Source organism: Nelumbo lutea, chromosome 8 (genome assembly GCF_056320005.1).
Source record: "Nelumbo lutea isolate HS-2025 chromosome 8, American lotus-T2T, whole genome shotgun sequence".
In the NCBI taxonomy this organism is placed as follows: Eukaryota; Viridiplantae; Streptophyta; class Magnoliopsida; order Proteales; family Nelumbonaceae; genus Nelumbo; species Nelumbo lutea.
The window spans coordinates 21,694,777-21,713,151 of NC_142691.1; the positions used below are offsets into that span (position 1 = coordinate 21,694,777).

The window sequence follows — 18,375 nt, forward strand, 5'->3', positions numbered from 1 at the left end:
TTGATGACCGAACCACCCATAACCCCAGCTGGTTTAGACCAAGCATTTTGGTGTACATGGCTTGGTCCACTTAAATTCTTTGCCACATCAGCAAAGGATAAGTTGCCTGCTTTAGTTTTACTTAGTCCAAAAAAAATTGAATTAACTTCCTTTAAAGGCTGACTTGTCGTTTGATTTACCCCAGCTGACTGATTAATTACTTATTTAGTTTTCCCCTGCAACTCATCTTCGCTACCCATTCTCCTTCCTCCACATGTCCACCACCCTGCCAGCTCATCTTCGTCTTCAACCTTGGGAGTTCTTCCCCACCATGACTGTTTGACTTCTGAAGGGTGGTTCTTCCCCACCAGATCATCTGTAAGTAACTTAAGTACTACAAGCAGTTCTAGTTGCTCATGTTCTGAAGGATGGTTCTTCCATTTCTTTGCCCTCCTCCCCCCTCTCATTGGAGATGAAATAATTCCTACACCACCTTCGCCAAGCATGTGCACACTTAGAAGAGCTCCTGAACAGCATCAAGAGAATGAGAATGTTCTCCAAACTCCTATCAAATAAGGGATAAAGTTCCTTTTATGTCCAGAGTTCACACACAAAAAAAAAGATATTTGTGCAATTACGATGGCGATGAAGAGCATGTTAGCATGGGCCACATTAGGTTGGTAATGTGTATCCACCATCAGCTATGACCTTTAGAGTCCAAGTCCACCCTCTATCTCTCTAAGACTTCCTAGAAATTCAAGAGTAGATGGGACAACTTCCTGGTTTTCAGACATAGGGTGCATGTGAAGTGTGCTTGAAATTCCATTCCCGAAAGAGTTGTTCACATCTAAACACCAGAAAAAGTGATAGAACATCATGGCAGAAGACTTTTTTTTTATAAATAACAGTAATATTTTCATCAAAAAGCTAACCTCCTCACTCCCCACAATAGAGGGAGCAGGCCAACAAATGACATTTTTTTGTAGAGAAAAGAAAAACTATTACAAATTACAACCCGGCACTGGGCATCACAATTCCATCTGATCCCTTAAAACCTTTGCCCTTGTTAAAGAATCTGCCAAGGCATTTGCACTTCTAGGTATCTATTTGAATTACCTATTCAAGTTAGTATTTAACATGCAGACGCATGATGTGAGCCATTCCACTACCTGGAGGCGTGAAGCGTAGTTCAGAACTTATGAGGTGTAAGCCACTCAAACACAAGGAAGCGTAAGCCTCCTTAAGAGGAGTGGAATGAGGGGGAGGAGGAAGAAGAGGAGTGAGGATCTAATTTGTCTTTATTTTTAATAAAATCTTTTATATTAAGAAGAATGGAGATGCATAACACTAACTGAAAGGGGAGGCCATGCCATAATATTTTTTGCCTCTGAGTGCTGCAAGCTATCACTCTTGTAAAAAACAAACCTATAACCTCCAATAGGAGTCACCCAATTACTACTGGATGATGAAAAGAAAAAGAAGTCATCAATCAGAGGACAATTGGAGAAATCAGCACCATCAACTACAACACTCTTTGGAGGTCAAAGCACTGAGATATAGTTTGTTATTGGATATTGTTGGAACCCCATTATTCCCTCTTCATGTGTAGTGATCAAATCCATCAAGGGAAACATCATAGATCATTCCATTATAAGTAAAACCCATTCTTTCCCTAATGACGGTTTTTATAGAAATTAGGATTCAAAGTAAAAATAATCTTTATCTACTCATAAAAATTTAATGTCTTCTACATAGTTCAGTACATACTGGCTATTAGAGGACATTAGGCTTTTATATATATGAGACCACCAAGCAGTCCCAAGAGAAGAAGTTTATGAAGTGATTGGATAATATGGATTTTTTTTATTTGTCCTGAGATCTAAATTGAACATTCTTATGTTTTTTTTTTCATCTGGCAGCAACTCTCCAAGGCAACCTGGAATATCCATCAGTCATACATCCCATTACCATAGATCCATCAACCATCATTTTCTTGAAGTTCAACAGAAGAGTATTGAAAACTTGATCACAACTTTCAATTGAAGCTATGTGCCAATCAGAACTCCAACACACACTTAGGCTAAGAACATCGGTTAACTAACCCCACCCTTAAGTTTTTATACTTTTACAATCCTAAGTCCTTTAGCTCACCCAAAACAGTTGGCTCTTGTTTACACCTTGTCTAGATATACCATCCACCAAGAAATTGGCTAATCTATGTTCCACAGAGCTACTGATTCTTTCCCTTCCTAATTCCTACATTCCTTCATGGTGTTCTGATGTCTCCATGGAACCTTACTGTTGTTTTTTAATCACCCTAGAATCCCCCTCCACAATCAGGTTGTCAAAGTTCAAAGACCTAGCCAACCTAGCCCTTAAGCACTGCATTCAGTTCTGCTTTTGTAGAATCCCCATGTCCCATGGTACACAAACATAAAGCAAGTATTACTCCATTACAATCTCCGAATAGGTCACCAATTCTAGAAGGCCATGGATTACCCATGCTGCTGCAATGGGTAGATTGATTTGAATTGGATTTGGTAACCTCCAATGCAAGGACGGGATAGATCTCGCAGGTGAAGAACCTTCTCTGTAGTCCCCTCTTCTAAGAAATCCTCCACTGTAAAGGTGTCAAACAATCCCAATGTTTTGACCCGAAGAATCACCTTGATTGTGGTACACTCAATAGCTGCATCTGGATCGGCTTTTACCCACTGAAAGAGACTTTCATTCCTATCTTCCCAAATGGTAAAAAAAATCTTTCTCCACATAACCTGTCGTCTTTTCACTTGTGACTTGAAAATGGTGCTATTTAATAGGTTTTCCTTATCACTTGCATCCAAGGTATTTTCTTTTTATTTTATCAACTGCATCCAAGGTATTTTCTTCATTCGGTTTTTTTTTTTTTAATTTCCCTCTATTAAAACTATTCTTAGATTTGATCTACAAGATCTTTAATACTGCTCTTTGTTAACCCCAGCCAACATATAACATAAATGTTTAGATCTCTAAACATTTATTGAATGACCTGTTCTGAATTATGTCATCCATAATGGGTTTTCCTTATAACCCTTAATCTTTTTCCATATATAAGTATAGTCCATTGTATTTGTATTTTTGTAATGAAAAATAAAGGTCTGAAACCTGTCTACATGGACTTTACATGGTTTATGAGAGACAGGTTTAATCTTTTTCCACATATAAGCAAAGCAACTCGATCAAGTTCAAAGTCTCTCAAATCCCTCCTAAAACCCAAATTCCAGCTGAGACCGAAATAGAGGGAATAGGAAACAAAACTCTTAATAGGTTGGTTTTTTAGGCAAGAAAGGGAAAACAAGGAGGGAAACAGATCATTGAGGGTAGAGTTACCAATCCAAATGTCCTCCCAAAACAAAACTTTATCTCCATTGGCTATGTGACTATCCTTCCTTTTTGAAAAGGACCTGTAGTACACTAGTACCTTAAATTTTTATTTCGCTAATAAATTCTTCATTATCAACAGACAAAATAAATATTCTACCTTGGAGTTCTGAGTTCCTTTAAAACTTCTGAGTTGCTGATATCAATACCTTACAAAAAGTTTTATCCCCTTAGTTTACCTCTATTGCTCCTAGAATCTAGGTGCACAATAGGGCCAAAAAAATATTTCTTCTGCACTACCTAAATTCTTCCTTCAATTTTAAATATACTGCTCTCAAAATCTCTCAAGATGATGAACAATTACAAAGCCAACAGCACTAATGCACTTGTGCATGTATTCATGTGATATTTAAATGCATGTGTATATGAGAGAGAGAAAGATGTAGTTAATTACTCACATCGACATCAGATAGATGCCCTGCCATGATCCTTAAAGGCTGGATTCTGTCCATTGACCAAATTCTGGCAGTACGATCATGTGAAGAGCTGGCAAAGTAATGCCCCACAGGACTAAACTGCTCAGACAAAATGCAATACCAAAACATGTTTGGTATAAGAATAAGACAAGATGACTCCTTATAGAGAAAGTTATGATATTAAATACAAAGAAGAGTTCAATACAATGTGTGCGTACAGATAGATGAATGTTCATTAAAAAGTATAGGAAAAAGAAATATCAATGTTTTCTGCAGAGAACGTATTTCCATCACTAATGGATATATCAAATAAAAAATCAAGCCAAAGAGTTAAAGTTGAGCATCTCTTATCTGTTCTGAATCCCAATAAAAGCTTAAACCAGCTTAAGTTTCATCCCTACTTGGAATTTCTTGCATTATCTTACAACTTACAACATAACTAATATGTTATTGTTATTGCTTCTTGTCAAATAAAAGTAAGCAGCCTTACCCCTGCACATACAGAGAGGCTGTTTCCAACTTGTTTCTTATCGAATATGCATAATGATAGTTTTGCATCCTTTCACTTGGAAAATATTTTTGATGATTCCATTTCATTATCCTTTAGGGAGAAATTGCAAAGGATTTTACCTATAAATTAATATTAGTGCATAGGTGACTCCAAGCTAGTGGTGGGATTGTTGGATGATGAGAGGAGCGGTTTCTGAAATTACAGCAATGAAAGGAAAAGGTTCAATTGGTTAACACAAGATATTGAAATAAAAAAAAAAAAAAAATTGTGTCAAAAGAAATGCCAATTCCATAGCTGATGGGCTAGCAAAGCAAGGGGTGAATGGGGATGTAATGTTTTGGGCTCAATTGTAATTGCTAATTTTCTTGTTTTTGTTTTGTTTGTACCTTTCTGGGAGAGCTAATAGAGTTTATGTTCTTTCTTGGCTTTGTTTCTTAATAAAGCTATTGTTATTGATCAATAAATAAATTAATTAATATTAGAGAATGGAGGATAAAGTGGCCATATATCTTTCTGTTGCTGCCTACCAATGGCATGCAAATCAGAGAGGATAAATTCGTTAACATAGCTATGAGATTGGTAATGCCTAGTGGGAAAAATATTGGCAAGAAATAAATACTTGCATAAAATGAGGAAAGGTGAGATGATGTTGATATGGACAAGTGTCAAGAAATAGGGAATATAAAGAATTTGTTGGAACCTAGGTGATGCAGGCATTGAAGTGATAATAGATATTCTAGTTTTTTCCTCCTATGGATGCTTGGACAATTTTATCTTTTTTATAGATTTTAGTAATTTTACCTTCTTAAATGTGATGGTCAGGACATAGTATTTTGTTAATCAGGCTTTTGCTTCCAGAGCTTGTGGTGATGCTTACACTAAAATGAAACCCAATTTCATTGCAAGAAGATATTTTATAAAGCTGATCCCCCATAACAAGGCATCTAGTTCAGGTAATTCAGGCAATCCCTCTCTTGATCCAACTAGATCTTCTGATACTCTTCCGGATGGTTCTTCTGATATTCCTTCTGATCTCTGCTCATCCATTGTGTTATGCAAGGATAAGAAGCAATATACTCAGTTTTCTTCAAGTTCCAAATGCTGTCTTATTGCAGGTTTAGTAATGCTGTTTGGCATCATTTTATCAGGGTACTAAATCCAAAGTGGTGCTTCCCGTTTTAAGTTAAAGCACTTTTACAAGAATGGAGTGTCCCAGGTATGTCCAAAAAAGGGAGAGGAGAATTCACTGGTCGGAAATTCCTCTGGTGACTGGTGACTATGTTGGGCTATTTGGTATGAAAGAAACAATAGAATTTATTACAGAAATCAAGTCTCAAAGCAAGGGTGATATATATAGTAGTAGAGGAACTTAGAAGTTGGTTGTTATACATACTGTATTTAAAAACGATACCTTTTCTTCTTTTTTGAAAGTGGACTTTTTTGGGGGTCCCTAATGAATTATACATGTACAGGTTGTAAATGGGCCCTAGGAGCTAGTTGACCTTCCTATGGGGTAAGAACTTATAGGTTATAAATGGGCACTCATTACAAGGAACAAGGTAAACAGAATAATTAATTGTAAGGTATAAGGCTAAACCGATTGCCAAAGGATATAAATACACTGAAGTCCATGGGGAGTTTTAGAGTTGTTGGCTGTCCACAGCCTCATAAATGACTTTAATTGCACTTTTATCATTTTACTAATAATGTTTCTCAATGTCTGGTTACTGATCAAATGTAAGGGCAGTTTTTGTTGCATCCAGGTGGACACAGATGGAAGAGGATTGATGTTCTGATTGAAGAGGAGATAGGGAGTAAAAACACAGCATAGAGCGGTAGTCAGCATTCATGGGCTTTCAGAGAATGGTAGGCACGCTAGAACATCTAACAGGACTTCCAGTGTTTCTCCTTGGAAGGCTATCCACAAGATTCTTACACTTTTTTCTGACTCATACCAGGTTTGATATCAATTCAGGAAATAAAATTAAATTTTGGGAGGAGTATTGGCTAGAAGAAGCTCCTTCAATGGAGTCTTTTCCATCTTCGTTTGCTTTTTCATCTTTCAAGGGTAGACCTATCTCTCATTTCTTGGTTCATTCCCCATCCCTTTCTGATAGTGGTTGGAATTTTGTGTCCCAACTACTACAATTGTTGGATGGTCATCCTTCTGGGGTGTTCACTTGTGTTTCCTTTTTTAAAGTGCGGTGTCATCCAATCCCCCCTAAAGTGAGTGCTTTCTGTTGGGAGGTTTTCCATGGTGCAATCAATACTCATGAATTATTACAAAGGAGTAGACCTGGTTGGTGTGTTCTGTGTGAATCAAATGGTGAATCTGCTCATCACCTTCTCATTTCCTGTCCTTTTGCTTACTGAATTTGGGAGTGGTTTTTTTTCTTTGTTTGGTTGCAAGTGGAACACTCCAAGTAGTTTGGATAATATTGTTTGATCCCTCTACTTTCAGCAAAGCAGAAACTAATGAGGAGCTGGGAACCACCAGTGGGTTGATTTCTTTAAATTGAATTTTGATGGGAGCTATTATGGCAATCCGGGTGCTGCTGGAATGGGAGGGGTGATAAGAAATGGTGGAGACTTGATTTTCTTACATTCTGGACCTTTAGGGATAGGGGACTCCACGGTCGCAGAACTGGAGGCATCTGTTTTTTGGGTTCAAAAAGCGTGGGAGATAGGAACTAGAAAGTTGTTGGTTGAAGGAGATTCGAAGGTGACCATAAGTTGGCTGAAACAAAATGTTAAGGCTCTGTGGCATTTCAGGAATGATATAAAAAATTTCAAAAGACATGCTGGTGGTTTTGCAGTGGGTTCCTAAATCAGCAAACGGCTTAGCTGATCATTTAGCTAAGCAAGAGGTCAATAGAGGGAATTGCTTTTGGGCTCAATTCTAACTATAAGAAAATGATTCTGATGTTGACTTAAGATCTACTGGGGTAGCCAAGGCTACTCAAGAAAATGTAAATATTACCTCCGTTTTTAAAAGTTATGTTTTCTGCTGCTGATCAAAAAACAAATGTTCCTGAATATAAAATAGTTGATCAAGAGGTTAGAACACCCAAATCATTAAGGCTGTTTGCCTGTTTCTATTGTGTGGCAAAGCCAATCAAGATAATTCTTTCAAAGATTAGAAGAGGAAAGCAGGAGATCTAAGCTAACGGTAGTTGTAGGTGGGGCTGGGTGTGAGTTGGATGAATCTTTGGAGGAAAAAGGAGCAGAGGAAGCTTTCCCAGAAGAAAGTGATGGTGGCTGGTCCATTTAGAAGATTCCAGAGATGGAAAGGGGTAGGGTAAAATGAAGAGTTGGATCCATCATCAAGGGCTACAGGCTATTCAGACATCCAAAATGACAAGAGGGTCCAAATAAGAACACTAGAGAAAGAGGAAGGGGTAAAGAGGCAAGCTAAGGCTCAGTTTGGGAAGAGTGCAGATACAACTATGTTCAACACAAAACGTAATATACAGTATTTCTAAACCTTGTATTTGCACTGTACATATTTGTATTTGTACTCTTCTCAAACTGAGCCTAAAAAATTCTCATTGTAGGCTGGAATTGCTGCTCAAATTGGGGCAGAGTTGGCATTAGGGTGTGCCAGACTTTATGGGGTAAGAGAAAAAAGAAAGTGGATCCATCAAAATAGGCCATTCAGACATCCAAAATGACAATAGGTTCAAAAAGTCTATTAAGAGCACTAGAGAAAGGGGAAAGGGTGGTAGGGTAAGGAAGCCAGCTAACCAATTTTCTGATTGTGAGATGGCAACCACTCTCAAATTGAGGAATTGAGGAAGAGTTCTGTGGTTGTATGGTGTGTTATAGTGGCATGAGGGCGTGTCAGATTTTGAGGAATTGGTTGTTGCTTGTATGAGAGTAGCCTCAGAGTCAATCATGAAGTAGCTGTACATTTTGTATATATATATAATGCCAAATTTCATCTCAAAACTCTACCCAGAACCTTAGATTCTATAACTTCCGAGCATATTTTCTTCCCTTCTATGCAAGACCTACTCTAAATCCTACAAGATCACTCCCTGCAACTGTCAATTCCAAACCTGCGTACATAATCTCATTGAAGAATTTCCAATCCTAGATTTGTGTTTCTTAACTTGAAGGTTTTCACAATTTTGGAGCAAACAATTTTTGTAGTTTAACTCTGAAACCTCCTAACTTAATCAATCTCTACCATTAGCCATATAACCATCCCTAAACCCTATTCTACATAATTAATAAATTCCTAGATTCAAGAGTCATAGTTGTTCTACATCATTTGATAATTAGGCATATAAGTCCTATTTTGGAATACTATATTAAGTATATTGAAGCAGATATTCTATAGCCTGAATGGAAGGAATGACAGAAATTTTCAAGAAAGAATAACCGTCCAGAGAAATGATGAATATTTATTTGAGGATAGCTCGTTGGACACTCTCAAGAGGAGTTTTCTAAATTTTCTGTGGATGATGTAATGAGAACATGTCCTGAAATCTTTAAGTATTTCACTAGAAGGCAAACTCAAGGTGCAACCATGGTCCCTTCCATCCCAAGCAGAAATTAAGCTTAACTTTGATGGCTATTTGGGAAATTCGGAAATTAGTGAAGTCATTAGAGATGCAAATGGTGCCACCTTTTGTGTCTACTCAATTCCAGCCGGATATGGAACTACCATTGGAATGAAAATGATTGCCTCATTACAACTATTGTAATCAAAGTACTCAATGAAATGCCAAAGGGTTAAAAATGGATATGGAGCTGAATAGAGTAGAAAAGTTGAACAGGATTCATGTAAATATAGTTGGAGAGAGGCCTTACTGAGTTGAGATGGGTAGATTTGAGCTGGAACTCCAAAAGCTAGATTCCACCCCTTGGTGCAATAGTAAAATCTCAGGCTGACAAGTGAGAATACAGATTCAAGTCTACCTGTCTAAGAGCAGACACTTCATGCAGGTTAGGTTTGTACCCAGTCAACCCCACTTAAAACCCCAGATAGCCAGGACAACCAGTGGGTAATGGCCTTTTCTTATTGGAATTCCAATAGCTGAAAGTGGAAGGAGATTTATAAGTAGTAATTAGCTGGATGAATGTTGAATATAAGGATCATGGAAAATGAGATTGTATGAGAGATGCAGGAACTTTTGCATCTAGTATTTAATTCACTAGGATCAGGAGATCAGCAAATTCATTGGCTGTTAGCTTAACAGGTCAGGAATTGAAAGATGGAATCTTAGCAAAGATGGAAGATGGGGCACTACTTGTTCGGCTACATCTTTTATATTCCTGTAGAATATATCATATCTTGTTTCTATATCTTTTTCATTCATAAAAAGTTCACATTATTGATAAAAACTGTGTTTAATAATGGATCTATAAATTTTGATATTAGTAGAACCCTCTCAGCCTCTCCCAAACTCTAAAATAATATTCGTTGGAATTCAAAAAAAAAACTGCTAGAGTTGGTTGTTAAATTCAGATAGTCTTTTGGGGTTACAGGAATCTTTTGAAGAAAGTTAAATGGCTGACAAGAAACATGGCAGTTAAGTTTCAGTGGGTCAGCAGATCGGCAAATGCCATGGCTGATTCTTAGGCCACTAAACAAGGGGTATCAGAGGGTCATCTGTTTTGGGATACCTTATAATTGTAATTCAGGCTAGAGTATGTTTATTTGCTTAGTGCTCAGTTCCAAGGGGAGGTAACATCTCCTGCCTACTCTTAGGCTGATTGTACACTTTTTCTATGATTAATAAAATTCTACTCATTTATCAAAAAAAAAAATCATACATGGGAACTCCAATTCATAGATAGCTTTTCATGGTTCTCTTCCAAAAGGAAACTCAGAACTCCTAAGAAACAGCATATCTTTCTTTCCATGAATTCCTATAATAAACTTGTAATTTGACATAATAGACTCAATTCAACAAAACCTTACACTTAGTAAAATCCACTTGATAAGTTAAAGGGGCATCCCTGGTTGGGCATTCATTCAAAGTTCAACTTCTAATTAGAATAATTCTTTAAACATCAGTCAAATAATGTATACCAGGCCTCTCTTCTTTTGTTTCCTAAATTTCTGCTGATGCCCTAGAAACCTCCAAGTCCAACAATATTCAATGTCCGCACATCTATGTCTATGACCCACCAAGCCAACAATTGTCTGGTAGCCATTCTGAGTGGTTTTAGGTTCAAGAACTTCTAGGGAAAAACCAAAAGCACAAGACAGATGCCTATGATAGCAACAAGTCAGCTGGCATGCCTAATCCTTCACAGGTTAGGAGAATGAGACTACTATTACTGCAGTACCAGGGCATGCTGTGGGAACAGTGTCTAAATCAGCACAATGTGAGAGTTGAAATCCTGATAAGTAAAATGAAAAGGCATAAATCAATATTATATGATGGTTGATTGAGGGCTATGACCAAAGATTTAAAAGGTCTCATGAAGGTCTTCAACATAAATTCATAGATCAAAATTCAGAAAATACAAAAGTTTATTCTATAGATAATAGTAAAAAGATACTGAAATCGGAGGGTAAAATATGTCCTTTGTGGGACCCACTGAGTGCTAGAGGATGATCCTACATGTGACAGTTGTCATGGTGTTGTGCTTTTACAATCATAACCAATCAAAATATTCAAGAGCATAAATAATCCTTAGTGGTGAGCTAAAGGCATATGAAAATTCTATGATTATATGAAAACTATATGGCAACATGGATATAGTGCCTTATTAGCCAAAATGACACAAATACCTGGGCATGCCTAACACATTTGTCACAGGCATGATATCTATATCTACTCAATACTATGCCAGATACTGCACAGGCACTTCTAGATACAATCTATAAATTCAACACTTCGAAAATATGAAAATCTATAAATCATATTATAAAAATCTATATATGTTAAAAATTTAATTAAATTTGGCAAGACAAAGTCTTGAGAAACAACACTTAAGAAGCATAGAATCATATCCATGTTTCCTGTATATATGTCTGTGTTAGTATCCATATCTGGGCATCATACGAAGTTCAGGATATATAGGGCTAGAAGCAAACAAGTTCATTTTCCATCTTCTACTATAAACATCTTGCTAATTTAGTATCAAAAGCACAAAAACAGACTATATCAGTGTTTAGATGATGTCAGGAGGTTGTAAAAAGAGAATGTATTCCATTCTACTTGAACTTTATAGCCTGGTCCAGACCTACCTAATCCCAGCTTTCTACATAAGTAGGGAAAAAAACTACAGCACAATCCCCATTGAGAAAAGAGCTCTAGAGGATACTAGCAAAATATTCCAGGTTGAGTTGGAAAAATCTAAGCTCTACCTGAACATCCCAGACAGGATAATTATGACCTTTGTAGCAAACAAGATTTGCATTTAGCTTGGTGCTCCATAACCGAACTGCAGCAGGCAATATATTCTTCTTTAAATACCAAATAAGTTCAGCATTTAGGAGGCAAAGAGTAATCAAGATATAAATAAACAAGCATATGTGACATATTAAAGAGCACATACTGGTTGAGTCTGCTGATGAAGAAAGAATAAAATCCCCAAGTGGACTAAATTTAACTGAATAAACAGGTCCAGCATGACCCTGAAACAGTGTATAAGACCTTTTTCCATCCTCTGGTCCCATCAAATGTTCAATACTAGCCAAGTCATTCTCTCCCTGCATGATAGCTGATGGGAACATGGTTCAGTATACAAATACCTCACTACCATCTCCATCACATCAATGTGTATGTGTATATGCATGTCTGTGAGCATACTGGGGGGGGACCAAAATATTTATTTAATACCCAGTCATTAATCAAAAAGAAAAGACAATGTTACAGCCTTCACATAAAAAAATGTTAACTATGATAGCAGCAGGGGTGCATTTCTAACTAATCATCCTGTTTGTGTTTTGTTGAGAGGTAGAAAGACCAGATCCAGAAGATATGTTTTATGCAAAATAAGAGCATTCAATGCCATGTTTTATGACTGTAATAATATGTTTCAAGCATCCCAACTTGTTTAGTTGCAGAGTCTCTAAACAGTAATGGCAGAATATGATTCTAATTTGCTATTCAGTTTATTAGGGCTGGTTAATAAGCTCCTGTTGTAAGGCTTATTTAATTGTTACTTTATAGTTGCTGTTAGTAGGCTGACCTCTTAAGAAACTGTCAGTTAGTAACTTGTCTTTTTTTCTTATTAGTTTGGTTATAGGGTGTGTCGCCAGGGGCATACTTGTAATTTCTATTCTCTTTTATTAAGTTAATATAAATAGAAAACTGGCGGCTGCCAGTAGTGACTTTTTCCTCTCAATTGCATCTCCTTTTTTTCTTCTCTTCCTCTCTCTCTCTTTCTCTCCCACTCTCCATGAATCATTACATGGTATCAGAGCAGGTTTTCTGGGCTGTAAAAGACCTACGATCCCTACTGTTTTGAGCACGGTTCTTTTCTTAAAAATCTTGGACGTGGAAGACAGAGAAACCCTAGTAGGTTATTGGCGGAAACCCTAGCAGATTTCTGGCAGAAACCCTAGTAGGTTACTGGCAGAAACCCTAGCAGATTTCTGGCGGACTCTTCCTGTGTTTTTTTTTTTGTCGTAATACCAAGGAAACCCTAGTAGGAGAAGGGCGATGCTGATACAGACTCCCCGCCTTCTCTGTTCGATGCTGTGAAGTCGATTTCAGGTTAGCACCTTCATACAATTGCTGAACAGGTGTGTTTTTTGTGTCTGTCTTCTTTGGCCGATGATGTGTAGGGCTTATTCCTTGGTTATATATATATTGGTTTGGTTGTTGGATTGTTAGGCTGTACGAACTGCAGTCGGACTGCTAGTAATGTCTGCCTTGGTTGCGTTGAACTGATTACCGGGCTGGTTTAATGACTGAATCTTCTCAGAGTTGATTCCAGCAGTGTCTTGTTCTCTTCCTCACATCCTAGAAGTAAATTCCTTGAGAGTTGGTATTCTGTTTGTGGCTGCTGTGCAATTGTATGGTGTTTGGACTGTTTTTCAGCAGTTTCCGATGGAAAACTATGAACTACCTGTTTGTGGCTGCTGTGCAACTTCATCGGGGGTTACACCAACCCGCAGCACAGCGGGTATGGGAGGTGAAAACATGATTTTTCCCATGCCAATTACTCCTTTAAATGGTCTGAACTACCTGGAGTGGACTAAGAGCGTAAAACTCTATGTAACGGCAAGGGGTAAAGCTGGTTACATTAATGGAAGGGTGAAAGAACCCAAGGGTGAGACAGCAGAACATGATAGGTGGGACCAAGAGAACAGTATGGTGATGTTTTGGCTCCTCGCAGGCATGGAACCTGATGTGAAGAACTTTATGTGGGCAGACACCGCTAGTGAGATCTGGGAACAGGCCAAAACTACCTATTCTGAGCAAAGGCATTATGCTAAACAGGATGAATCTTCAACCTGTAAACAGGGAAACCAAAGCTTGTCTTCATATTATTCAACCCTTACCTCCATATGGAAAGAATTGGATCATTATCAGGCTATAGAGTGGAAACATGATGATGATGCTAAGGCCTACAGGAAGCTGGTCTCTCAGCAACGTGTGTTTGCCTTCTTATTGGGCATGAACCCTGCATATGAGCCGTTGAGGTTTTAGATCCCAGGAAGCAAAGAGTTGCCGACGGTTCACAAGGTATACTCCCTTGTTCAATCGGAAGAAAGCAGGCGGAATGTAATGTTTACAGCTGAGGGGGAGCAACAAGTTTCTTTGGCTGCAGTGAATAATAACTCCACGGGGAAGAAAAGTGACACTAAGAAGACTGATGATAAAGATAAGTTATTCTGTACCCACTATCGGCGTTCACGGCATACACGTGACACTTGTTGGGACATCCACAGGAAACCTAAGTGGGCAGTGAAGAATCAAGAACAGGGTAAAGGTCAAGGTCATCAGAAGAAAATAAACACAACTCAGAATGCAACACATGTGGCAACCCAAGATACTCAGGTTGCCGGTAGTACTTGGGACCACCCTAATAGGTCTGACCCCAAGGAAGATATACTGAATTCCTTTAAAGAGCACCTGGAATCTTATGGTAGGGCTCTGCGACAAATGGACAGCTCAGTCACTGGTACTCCCTCTACTTCATTTGCTACTAATTGACTCAGGGGCCTCCAACCACATGACCAGTAAGCCCAACTTGTTTCAGTCTTATAGCCTTTTGTCAGGAAGGGATAGAGTGAGACTTGCAGATTGTTCTTTTTCTTCCATTGCAAGCCAAGGATCAATATCTCTTCCCCATGGCCTTAACCTGAATTGTGTATTGCATGTCCCTCAACTTCCTATAAATTTGCTTTCAATTAGTAGCATTACAAGCTCTTTAAACTGTAGTGTAACCTTTTTTGCTGACTCATGTGTTTTTTAGGACCTAACTTCTAGGAGGACGATCGGTAGAGGGAGCCTAGTGGATGGTCTCTACATTCTTGACAACAAAGCTAGTCTCTCGATGACATCCTCAGAGTCACATAGTTAGTCAAATAAGAGTCAATTTTTTTGTGGCATAGTCGTTTAGGTCATGCTTCTTTCGAAATAATAAAGTCTTTGTTTCCGGTTTTATTTAAGTCATGTTCAGTGCCAGAGTTCCAGTGTCAAACGTGTCAGTTGAGCAAACAATGTAGAACAGCTTTTCATTCAAGTAATAAAAGATCAAATGTTCCTTTTCATGTTGTGTATTCTGATGTATGGGGGCCTACCAATGTAATCTCTGAGGGCAGATATAAGTACTTTATCACATTGATCGATGATTACTCTCGCTATACATGGGTAATTCCTATGCGTAGTAGAGACAAAGTTCCAAAGATTGTGAAAGACTTCCAGAGGATGGTATTTACGCAGTTCCATATTGAAATACAGATCTTCCAATCCGATAATGCAAAAGAATACTTCCATGGGAAGCTCAATGAGTTCTTTGCCTCCCACGGATCTATTCATAGGAGCTCATGCGCCAGAACACCACAACAGAATGGTGTTGCAGAAAGAAAAAATAGGCACCTTCTTGAGGTAGCTCGCGGGATGATGTTACACATGAATGTTCCAAAAAAGTTTTGGGTGGATGCTATACTTGCAGCAACTTATGTCATCAATCGCATGCCCTCCAAAGTGCTGAACTACATGGCCCCTCATCAATTATTGTACCCTCAGTCACCTTTATTTTCCATTCCCATGAGTCTTTGGTTGTCGTGCCTTTGTCCATGATTTGTCTCCATCTCGTGGTAAGTTAGACCCTCGGTCCATTCCTTGTGTCTTTCTAGGGTATCCCTCCTCTCAAAAAGGGTATCGGTGCTTTGATCCCGTTAGTAGTAAGTTCTTTGTGTCTATGGATGTGTCCTTCTTTGAGTTTGAGCCATTCTTCCCTACTTCTCCTCAAGGGGAGAATAGTAGTGTGGAAGAGGAGAAGCAGGTCCAGGTATCTCTTCCTTCTATTCCGTACCTTGCTCCCTTCCGTGTCTTCCAACGTACACGTCGTAGAGATCAGTGGTGTGATAGAGATATGGAGCAGCCAAACACTAAGCAACCGACACCGTTAGACTCCGAGGAGGTAAGCCCACTCCCTAACCCTACTCCTACTATGGATGACCTTGACATTCCTATTGCCCAACGAAAGGGAGTCAGGTCATGCACTACCAGACACCCCATTACCCATTTTGTCTCCTATGATCACATTTCCCCCTCATACTGAGCCTTCCTATCTGCAGTTAATTGCATCCTTATTCCCAAAAATGTTGCAGAAGCCTTAAAATGCCCTGAATGGACAGATGCCATGAAAGAGGAGATTAATGCTCTTCACAAAAATCAAACTTGGAAATTGGCAGATCTTCCAAAGGGGAAAGACCCTGTGGGGTGTAAATGGGTTTTCACGATCGAGCACAAGGCAGACGGAACAGTTGAAAGGTACAAAGCAAGATTAGTAACCAAATGATACACACAAGTATACGGGGTTGACTATGATGAGACTTTTGCTCCAGTAGCTAAGATGAACTCAATTAGGGTTCTCCTATCCTTAGTTGCTAATCTTGACTGGGAATTGCATCAACTAGACATAAAGAATGTTTTTCTGAATGGTGACTTAGAGGAGAAAGTATACATGGTTCAACCCCCTGGATTCTGTGCCAAGGGAAGTGAAAATAAGGTGTGCAAGCTGCGAAAGTCACTTTATGGCTTAAAACAGTCTCCCAGAGCCTAGTTCAGTAAGTTTCACATGGCAATGCAACAGATGGGCAAGGTCGGCAGATACTCCCATGGATGTTGACCACAAGTTAGGTGACTGTGTTGGTGAACCTCTGAAAGATGTGAAACAGTTCCAAAGGTTAGTGGGAAAGTTGATTTATTTGTCCATCCGTTGGGGTCCTAAGCCAGTTCATGCACTCTCCTAAGAAACCACACATGGAGGCAACAGAGAGAGTTCTTAGATACTTCAAGAAATATCCCAGGACAGGCCTACTATTCAGTAAACACAATCACCTAAAGGTGGAAGTCTTTACAGATGCTGATTGGGCAGGGGTTGTGGATGATAGAAAGTCCACAAGTGGGTATTGCACATTTGTGGGAGGAAATCTAATGACCTAGAAAAGCAAGAAACAAAGTGTGGTAGCAAGGTCAAGCATTGAAGCTGAATATAGAGCCATGGCACATGGGGTGGTTGAAGTCCTTTGGCTAAAGAATCTTCTAGGGGAGCTTGGAGTTGTTGTTCATAGTCCTATGTCCCTTTACTATGACAACAAGGCTGCAATAAACATCGCCAGCAACCCTGTCCTACATGAGAGGACCAAGCACATTGAGGTGGACAAACACTTCATTAGGGAAAATTTGGAAAAAATGGAGATTTGCATCCCTTATGTCAACTCCAAGGAACAACTTGCTGATGTCCTCACAATGGGGCTTCCAAACTCACGGCACAATGAGTCATGTGACAAGTTGGGCATGACAGACATATTCAGCCCAACTTGAGGGGGAGTGTTGTAAGGCTTATTTAATTGTTACTTTATAGTTGTTGTTAGTAGGCTGACTTCTTAAGATACTGTCAATTAGTTACTTGTCTTTTTTTTCTTATTAGTTTGGTTCTAGGGTGTGCCGCCAGGGGCATACTTGTAATTTCTGTTCTCTTTTATTAAGTTAATATAAATAGAAAACTGGCGGCTGCCAGTAGTGACTTTTTCCTCTCAATCGTATCTCCTTTTTTTCTTCTCTTCCTTTCTCTCTCTTTCTCTCCCACTCTCCATGAATCATTACAGCTCCAAACCATCCCTAGGGATAACCAACATACCTCAGGAACACCCCAATAAAGCTTTGCAAAATTTCCAAAATTAATCCTAGGAATTCTACCTCCTTTCTCATACACCATTAGACAACATCAGTACCCCCCCCCCCGAAAAAAAAATCCTCTTAAAATCCAGCAAAAAACAGAATCTGCAACAAGGAGGGAGATCAAATACACTGGACTACTAATCCAAATGAAGCCTAAGTAAGCTAAAAGCACCTCAAATGTACTGCTCCTGATAACTCCCTTCAATGCCAGGACCTGTATCTCCAAAAGAACACTGATCAAAGTTTACTGCAAACTTAAACAAGGGGCATACAAAGGGGCCATAAACAACCTAGGAGGAAAAAATTCACCATGAACCATTATATTAGTAGAGAATCCACTGGAATGTCTCCACATCTCCAATTCAAGGATCAAATAAACAACTTTAGTGGAATACACTTTTGACAAGTTACTAGAAGAAAAAATATGAAACCTACAACAAAGATATTTGGAAAAGTTAAAACCATAACATAAGCAGCTGTTAACTACCTAAACCAGCTTACAAGAGGAGTCTTTAAGGGCAAGAGATAGGATTCCCAAACTGTTCCAAATACTTCAAGGAATGATCAAATAGTGACCAAAACTTTACTCCAAGGCCTTGGTTGTTTAAAGAAAAATTCTCAAGACCATTGAAGACGGAAGGAGACTCTTAAGAAAGTCAACAATAATTAATTTTCTCCTGCACTCTAAGGGACCGATTAAGAATGCCAACTTCATGGCCAA

General features: G+C 38.7%; 1 protein-coding gene across 3 annotated transcripts in view; it reads right to left on the bottom strand.

The window, feature by feature from the left end:
• Nucleotides 1-18,375, bottom strand: part of TAF5 (TBP-associated factor 5) — a 40,155-nt gene that overhangs the window by 6,719 nt on the left and 15,061 nt on the right. For all 3 annotated transcript variants that reach the window (XM_088958569.1, XM_088958571.1, XM_088958570.1), the window contains 3 exons: nucleotides 11,845-12,009; nucleotides 11,654-11,730; nucleotides 3,798-3,914 (listed from right to left, as the gene is read on the bottom strand). In XM_088958569.1, the coding sequence (XP_088814695.1) occupies nucleotides 3,798-3,914; nucleotides 11,654-11,730; nucleotides 11,845-12,009 (359 nt within the window). The remainder of the gene's footprint in view (nucleotides 1-3,797; nucleotides 3,915-11,653; nucleotides 11,731-11,844; nucleotides 12,010-18,375) is intronic.